An 8,975-nucleotide genomic window follows, 5' to 3' on the forward strand; every position below is an offset into this window, starting at 1 on the left:
AGTCTAATTGTATCATGCTCTTTTATTCCTAATGCTTATCACACAGTCAATAATTTTATATGAATTATGAGTTTATTAAGGTCTGCTGCCCTCCCTGTATTGTAAGTTCTGTGAAGGCAAAAAAAAGTTTGTGTAGCTCACCCTTTTTGTGGCTTAGTGGCTGGTATCTTTTTTAGCTTAGTATCTCCAGTGTCAAATCAGCTTCGACTTAGTGGCTGGATGGGGGATGCCTGCTGGTGCTATGGGGGAAGAGTCATTCCTTCAGTGATAACTGGCTTCGTCACCTCTCCGTTCTATGTGCTTAGGATCCAGAAATCCATCAGCTACATTCTCTTACTCTCAACGGGTTCAAGGTCAATGGGAGAGAATGACATATCAACGGATAATTATAAAACAGTGTGGCAAGTGCCTTGGTGGAAACAGGCCCAGGGTGTCACAGGAGTGCTGAGGAGGGACATCTGAGCAGCCTAGGTGCGGGGTCAGGAAGTCAGGAAAGCTTCTGGACGGTGGGGAACGCTGTGCTGAGGCTCAAAGAAAGAAGCCAGGGAGGAGAGGGGGACTGTGCACATGCCTAAGGGCCAGGGACAAGAAGCCCAGCAGCTGCTGATGCTGAGTCGCTTCAGTCGTGTCCAACTCTGTGTAACCCCATAGACGGCAGCCCACCAGGCTCCCCCATCCCTGGGATTCTCCAGGCAAGAACACTGGAGTGGGTTGCCATTTCCTTCTCCAATGCATGAAAGTGAAAAGTGGAAATGAAGTCGCGCGGTCGTGTACGACTCTTCGCAACCCCATGGACTGCAGCCTACCAGGCTCCTCTGTCCTTGGGATTTTCCAAGCAAGAGTACTGGAGTGGGGTGCCATTGCCTTCTCCAGTATGTGCCCCCAAAACCGCACTGGGAGGCAGGCAGGCCTAGCTTCACACCCCTGCTCGGCCACGCCCTCTCTGTAACCCAGCGATCCCTTCAGCGCTCTGGGCTTGTCTTCAGAGCTGTAACCATTGGCTCCCTGGGCCACGGTGAGGACTGAAGAGCACAACAGGAACCTCTCTGCCCATGGTGGGTGGATTGCTGGGGTGGGGCCGCAGGGGTCCTGGAGCCTGACTGTCCCTGGTCCCCAGCAGCCTCATGTGATCTTGAGTGCCTGCTCAACCCTGTCTTTCTTTTGGGAGCAGAAGGAGGTTCTCTTGCACATCCTGCAGTACATTCACTACCTACAGAGCAGCATCAATGTGACCAAGGCCTTGCTCCAACTCCACGCCAACCATGGGCATGGCGAACTCGAGGGTAAGTAAGCTCAGCCGACGTTCCCAGTGCCTGCTATGTCCAGGCTGTAGGGGACACTGAAGTGACCTAAATGGTTCCCATCCTCCTGGATCTCATAGCCTGGCGTGGGTCCAAGATGCTGTGACCCCAGAGGAGTGCGTCTTGGGAAGCCTGTCGGGGGAGGGCCCTTGGAGCAGGCCTTCAAGGACAGCGGGGACCATGCCAGGCAAACAAGAAACAATGTGAGCAGGAGCCCGCAGGCACAAGAAGACACAAATGGAAGGCGTGGGGACAGGCAGGTCATCAGGTGTGACTGGAGGGGCTGTGCAGCACCCAGATGACGTGCACAGACTCCAGAGCCAGGTCCTGACTCAGACACATCCGTCTCATGACCTAAACTGCTCTGTGCCTCAGTTCCCTCATCTGCAAAATGGACCAGTAAGAGTACTTCCTTTATGTTTGTTGTGAGAATTAAATGAGTTAATACACTCAAGGAGTGTTGTCACACAGTGCCCGGAACATGCCAGTCGTCCCACATTGTGTGCACTGGGTGGTGTTGTTACTGGTGTGAGAAATACCCTGGCAAGAAGGGTAGGAGATGAGGCAGAGATGAGATTCTGAAGGACCTCGAGAGCCTGGCTCGGGAGGGAGATAGATAGGATGAAAACGACTGAAGGACTGTAAGCCAGAGGAAAACCACAGTCAGAGTGGCTGTTTAGGAAGAGGTCCCTGACATCTAGTGTGGGGGTCATTAAGTAAGAAACTGGAGTCAGGGAGACCAGCGGGGACACTTCTAGGAGGGACCTGGGCAGGAGACCGCAAGCAGATGCAGCACCATGGCTGAGAGTGTGGGCTGAAGAGGGTCAATTTGGGAGATGTTCACAAGGAAGAATTGTGAGGCCTCGGGGAGAGGCTGCGGGCCACCCACCATCTTGAGGAGGTAGGAAGAGGAATTGGTTTGGGAGGGGAAGACGGGTAAGCATTTGGGAAGCACTGAGTCAGTCTTCTGTCTGGGCCAAGGCCCAGAATGGACCTGCAGATACCTGAGTTTTCACCTGTACTTCTGCCACCTGGCTGTGGAACTTCAGACTAGTCCCATCTCCTCCCAGGACCTCAGTTTCCACTTTTACAAAGTTTATCTGGGGACTGCAGCAGCCTCCCTCCCCACCGTCCAGTGGGAAGCATTGTCCACAGGCAGGACTCAGGCTGGACGAGGGTGAGGCCATCTGACCTGCCTCCTTCTCCATCCTCTGCAGGGCTGGATTGGAACCCTGCTGCAGGCCCCCCAAAGCAGAGACTCTCCACCCCATCCAGCTCCCCACACTCTCAGAAGTCCCGTCTTTGGGGAGCATGCCAGAAACCTCGGAAGAAAAAGCCTACCCAAGCGTCAGGTACAAGCCTGCAGTAAAACACGAAGCAGGAGTCCCACAGGAATTCTGGCTCCTTCTCCAGGCTCGTCACCACTCCAGGGAGGGCGAGTCAGCAGTCCTGAGCCTGGACCAGGCTCTAGATTCAGATATGCCTCGGTTCAACTCCTGGTGCCCTCCTCTTCCTAGCTCTGAGGCCTGGGGTCAGGGTGGGGGGTGTCACTCTCATCCTCTGAGCCTCCGTTTCCTGGTCTGGATATTGGAGTGCCTGCCACAGGGTGGGCCTCAGGATTAGGAGCCCACATGCACACCTCTCAGCAGTGCTTAAGTGGCGGGGCATGCGGCCAGTGCCCAGCAAATGGAATCGCTGTCAGCATTTATCATCCTTCTGTCCTGTCATCCATCCCTGGGCCAGGGCAGCAGGGCGCATGGGTGATGGAAGGACCCCTGTGTGGGAGGCGAGGGTCCCAAGTCCCACCTCAGCCATGCTACTGACTCACTACCTGTCTCTTCCCCTTTTTGAGCCCCATTTTCCATGTCTTTAAAAAGGGAGTTGGGGGACTTCCCTGGTGTTCCAGAGGTTAAGATTCCACTTTCAATTCAGAGGGAACTGGTTCAATCCCTGGTTGAGGAACTAATATCCTGCATGCCACATGACCTAGCTTTAAAAAAAAGTGGAGGGGGAGTCGGACCTAATCAATGATTTCCAGCCCTGGCTGCACATCTGAATCACTGGGATGCTTTCCCTGCCTGTGCCTCACACCCAGAACGCTGGGCTTCAGTGATCTGGGTGGAACCTGGGCATCAGTATTTTTCAGAGTTCTCAAAGTGATTCTAACATGGGCAAAGGAAGGGGGTATCCGACTAGATCTTTAATTGAGGATCTGGGCTTACCTGAGAAGGACTGAGTGACCCAGCCAGGCAAAGCTTTGAAGCAGGTCATTGGGGCCAGAACAGAATGTCTCCACCCCAACCCCAACCACCTTCTGGAGACAGTCCCCCCTGCCCCCATCAGCCCTGTCTGATGCCATCTCTCTCCTCTCCCAGAACGCCAGACCCGGGCCCAGAACCCTCGTCGTTGTCTGGCCTTGGAGAAGCCTGAGAAGCTGGAGACCCCATCTCCAGACCAGAAAGGAGGAAATGTGGTGGGGACCACCACCCCTCCAAGATGCTGGGACTCCTGCAGTCTCCCCAGGGCTGAGGCATCCTCATCTCAAGGTGACAGGAAGGGAGGAAGATGCCAGCTGACATTGCTGGATGTGGCTGAGAGCAGCATCCACTGTGACATCTCAAGTTGGTCTCTTTCCTCTCCACTAACTTGGCCAGTCATTTACACACCACTGATCAGGTGCCTCCCAGCGTCCTGGACACAGTCCTAGGAGCCGGGGATTGGACCATGGACAAGAGAGGTGCTGTCTCTTGGCCTCTTTCCCAGTTTGCTCTTCCCTTTAGTCTCGGCTGTGGGTGTAAGGCAGGGGACAGAATCAGTGCGGCCCTCACGCGAGGGCTGCAGTTCACAGAACTGGGGGCAAGAGCCGGGCCTCCTCCTGAGCCTCCCTTCCTTGAAGCAGCCAGCCAAATGCTCCTGTGAGCCAGCTTCAAAGGTGTGACACCCCCAGAAGACACAGGCACGACTGGAAGGCGAGGCCTCGGGGCATCCTCTTCCTCTGCCCATTCATTCAGCCCTTCCTCCCAGAGCCTATCCTCTGGGCCAGGCCACGGGCATGGTGCTAGTGACACTCCGGTGATCCCATACGCTCACTTCCTGGGGTCACCCATGAGTGGTGGGTGTTCCAGATCGTCTGTTAATCTTGTGACCTTGGGCAAGTTTCTTTAGAGCTCAGTGCCTCCATTTACTGAACTATAAATGGGCATTGGACTTCTGGTGGCTCAGACAGTAAAGTGTCTGCCTACAATGCGGGAGACCCGGTTTCAGTCCCTGGGTGGGGAAGATCCCCTGGAGAAGGAAATGGCAACCCACTCCAGTATTCTTGCCTGGAAAATCCCATGGGCAGAGGAGCCTGGTAGGCTACAGTCTGTGGGGTCGCAGAGTCGGATACGACTGAGCGACTTCACTTTCACTTTCAAATGGCTATTATAATAACCATATCCTTTGGCAAAGGGGTGCTGAGTAGTATGTAAAATGATTAAAACTGTGCTGGCATGGTAAGTACTATACACTTGTTTGCTACCATCATCTTCATCATCATTATTGCACTTAAATATTTTATCTTCTTTAGAGCTTCTAATCGGAGAAGGCAATGGCACCCCACTCCAGTACTCTTGCCTGGAAAATCCTATGGATGGAGGAGTCTGGTGGGCTGCAGTCCATGGGTTGCTAAGAGTCGGACGCGACTGAGCGACTTCACTTTCACTTTTCCCTTTCATGCATTGGAGAAGGAAATGGCGACCCACTCCAGTATTCTTGCCTGGAGAATCCCAGGGACGGGGGAGCCTGGTGGGCTGCCGTCTATGGGGTCGCACAGAGTTGGACACGACTGAAGTGACTTAGCAGCAGCAGCAGCAGCAGAGCTTCTAATAGAGATGTAGGATTCCAGAAACCTGGGAGTGATTCAGGGTACCCTGTGGCTCAGATGGTAAAGAATCTACCTGCAATGCAGGAGAGTTTGATCCCTGGATTGGGAAGATCCTCTGGAGGAGGGAATGGCAACCCACTCCAGTATTCCTGCCTGGAGAATTCCATAGACAGAGAAGCCTTGTGGGCTACAGTCCATGGGGTCACAAAGAGTTGGACACGACTGAGCTACTAACACCTTCACTTTCAAACCGCATTCGGAGTCCCCGCCCCTAGCCTGAGGTTTTGGCTGGAGTGGGAGGAGGCAGAAGGCTGTGGGAGACCCCAGCACCTCTCCATCTGTGTCCCTGTGAGCCCTGGCATCTGGCCCAGTCACAGGACTGACCATCCCAACTTGCCCCCGTAGGCTGCTGTGTCAAAGATGATACTCAGGATTTGGGGTCTTATCCTGCTTTTGAGGCCCAGCAAGGGGTCAAGATGATCCATTTTCTCAACAAGACCCAGCCCGGTCCCAGGTAAGGGAAGCCCAGGGGATATGAGTTGGGGAGCTGATATGTTCCAGGGGAATGGCTAAGACCTGGGGAGAAATGGGGTCAATTTCCACCCTCTGCTGGTATCCGGGGTGACCACCTCTGAGGGCCTAGCTTTGCACCAGGCATTGGGAGCCCAAGGGAAAGCCCTGCTTCCTGTGTGCTGACCAGGGCTGCAGCCCCTCCCTGGCCTCCTGTCCTATCCTTCTAGCCTGTCAACACCAGTCACCCGTGTGGCTTTTTTAACAGAGTCCTTGATCATGTGGGGTTTTGGCTTTAGGCTGCTCCCTCTTATTGGGTAGAGCCCAGATATCTTAATTTGCATTTGAGACCCTCTCTTGCCCCAACTTATCTTGCCAGGCCCTCCCCCGTGACTCTTAATCCTTATCACTAAATATTCACTATTTTGGAAGGAGCCCCACCTGTGTCTCCCCGGGGCGTCTCATCCTTGGTTCCCTCTTCGTGGAAGCCTGTTCTCCTCGTCTACCTGGAAGGAACTACCCATCCTTCTACCTATCCTTCTAGCTCAGCATGGTTCTCTGTCTTGCCCTGCCCGCCTTCTCTCTTCCTCCTCAAACCCCCCTCACAGATCTGCACCCTGTGTCATCAGCTCTGATGACAGCTGGCCTCTCCTCACAAGCCCTGAAGCTCCCTAAGGGCAGGCACCTCAGCTGACTAAGGTTTCTGCCCCCAGCACCCCCCCAGCGGCGGGCACAGAGCCATTCGCGTCTTAACTCCACAGTGGGCAACACTGGGACACCCAGAGGGGAAGGGCTCGCTCTGTGTGCCACAGCATTTCCAGCCAGGGCTCCAGGTCTGCCTTGTGAATTCCACCTCTTGCAGGCAGAAGCTGGTGTTCTATGATTCTGGCGAGGAGGTGGGCAAGGAGTCCCCAAATGCTGACCCTTGGATTCCCGCCTGGACTGCAGAGGGCAGCCCCCAAGGTGACTGAAGCTCTGTCTCTCCCCCTTGTAGGCGGGTGTGGGGCCTTCTTGGTACCTTCTTTCTGAGGATGGCCAGGGAAGCGGGAGAGGGACGGGTGTCCACTAGGCATGGACACACAGTGCACTCGCTGTCCCCAGCCATCGGTTGCCACGGCGGACGTTGCTAATCAATCCTAACTCTTTCTCTTGATCCCAGAAACTGCTTCCGAATCTTTCTTAACGCAGAACTCCAGCTAGCTCGTATCAGTCTATTGGATCTAGCACAACATCATATACATACATATATATGTATATATATGCCATCCCTAACATAATTCTTGGCTTCCCTGGTGGCTCAGTGGGAAAGAACATGCCTGCCAAGCAGGAGAGGTGGGTTTGATCCCTGTGTTGGGAAGATTCCCCTTGAGAAGGAAATGGGCAACCTGTTCCAGTATTCTTGCCTGGAAAATCCCATGGACAGAGGAGCCTGGCAGGCTACAGTCCATGGGGTCGCAAAGAGCCGGACACGACTTAGGGACTAAACCACCACCACCACCACCACCATGAATCCAGGCACCGCACCTCTTAACTTCCTCTTCTAAGCACTCGCATTGAGGAACTGACAGAGTCACCTTTCCCCAGTATGGGGCACCATCTCCTCAAAGCCAGCCGCTGTATTCTGGGAAACGGCAACACCTGACACACCCTCAAGCCTGACATTTCCTTTTCAGAGAGCCCACTGGCCTTGGGGCCTTCCCGGATTACCAACGGGATAGAGACAGACCCCCTGCAGGAGATCCTAGGGCTCAGCCCCTCCCTCTTCAGCTCCCCAGGGAAACTGCTGTCCGAACAGATCTTGGAGGACGGCAATGAATACCTGACCCAAGGTGAGCACTCAGGGCTGGACCTGAGGTTTGGTTCACTGAGAAGGAAAAAACCCACAGTGATGCCCACTAAGTATGTAGCCTTTTGCTGGGCAGTACTGGATACCCAGGGGTGAATCCTCCCAGGACAAATCCCATCCCATCCCTGGAGCCCACAGCCTGGTGAGGAGTTGTTCCAGGCTAGCCTGGTGTGGGGAAGGAAGGCTCCAGGACCATATAGTAGGGACCTACTCTGGAGGTCCCCCACAGGAGCTGGACTGTGAGCTGGACTTGGACTTGGGCAGAAGATCCCAAAGCTCAAAGCCAGCGAAGGGCACTCCAGCTATGGGGATGGCAGGACAGCAGCCCGGTGCCCCAACAGAGGCGTTTCTGTCCCAGCCACCCTTCTGGTCTCCCTCTATGTCCCCGACAGCTCTCTTTGAGGAAATACTGTTAGATTCTGCACCCTCACCTTCTGCCTGCATCCTCGAGGAACCACAGAAGAAGGTAGGTGTCTGCCCACACACCTGTCCACACACCCGTCCGTCCTTCTTCCCACCCGCCGATTCACTCATCCGTCCTCTTGACCCTTCTGTCACCCCCACCCCTCAACTCAGCTGTCTGTCCATCATGCTTCTCCTGGTCCTTCCAGAGACTCACCCTTCTATCTTTGCCCTAACCTATCTGCTGGCCACCAGACGCCCTGCTCTGTGCTGGGCCCTTGGAGTGAACCACCTGTAAAGAATAAAAGCTAAAAGCTGCCAGGTGCCCAGAAAAACCCCACATAATCTTAGGGCTGCTCTGTGAGGCAGGCTCTCTTGCGCCCCATTTAACCAGTGAGGAAACTGAAAACAGCAGGTGACCTCTGGGATCCTTGGTGCAAAAGAGCCTCCCTCTCAGGCCCCAGAGCTGACCTCCACAGCACCGTTTGCTCCAGCAGTTCAGCCTCCAACTGACAAGAGGTGCGGCCTGGCTCTAGTCCCCAAATGATTCTCCCTCCATGTGTGGGAAGGTGGCCCTGCCTCAACGAGTAGCTGATTTCACAGTAGAAACAAAGATAGACACCCTTAGTGGAGCTCTTATAAACACTGGCCTGGCCTGGCAGGGGATGTGTGGTGGCCCCATCGTGGATGAAACTGACGCTTAGAGGAGTTAAAACTTGCCTAGGGTGTGCCAGCTCCCTCACAGGGGAATTGAGAGGGAGTGCCCTGGAATAGGAGGCAGAAGCCCCCAGTCCACCTCTTCCCTGACCCGCTGTGGGAACTGGGGAACCTTTGCTTGAACTTGTGAGGTGGTGTCCAGATGAGGCTGTTTTGAACCTGAGCTGTTTCCGATGCTCATGTGACATCCCAGGAAAGCCACGGGTGGGGGCCATGAAGGGACACCACTGCCCACCTCTGTCCCTCTCCTCCCATCTTTCTCCTTCATGCCCCAGGACACGCCCCCTGAGATCCCCAAAGACCCCCCTGACTCCCACGACCTGGGCCAGTCCTC

General features: G+C 54.7%; 1 protein-coding gene across 1 annotated transcript in view; it reads left to right on the forward strand.

Moving 5' to 3' along the window:
• The window catches only part of LOC104997783 (basic helix-loop-helix and HMG box domain-containing protein 1-like), a 36,377-nt gene that overhangs the window by 24,257 nt on the left and 3,145 nt on the right, over positions 1-8,975 (forward strand). Inside the window, exons 4-10 of the mRNA XM_010852702.1 lie at positions 1,172-1,283; positions 3,677-3,922; positions 5,572-5,680; positions 6,539-6,639; positions 7,350-7,505; positions 7,915-7,988; positions 8,917-8,969. Of these exons, the coding sequence (XP_010851004.1) occupies positions 1,172-1,283; positions 3,677-3,922; positions 5,572-5,680; positions 6,539-6,639; positions 7,350-7,505; positions 7,915-7,988; positions 8,917-8,969 (851 nt within the window). The remainder of the gene's footprint in view (positions 1-1,171; positions 1,284-3,676; positions 3,923-5,571; positions 5,681-6,538; positions 6,640-7,349; positions 7,506-7,914; positions 7,989-8,916; positions 8,970-8,975) is intronic.

This window comes from Bison bison, unplaced genomic scaffold (assembly GCF_000754665.1).
Source record: "Bison bison bison isolate TAMUID 2011002044 unplaced genomic scaffold, Bison_UMD1.0 scf7180017864313, whole genome shotgun sequence".
Taxonomy (NCBI): domain Eukaryota; kingdom Metazoa; phylum Chordata; class Mammalia; order Artiodactyla; family Bovidae; genus Bison; species Bison bison.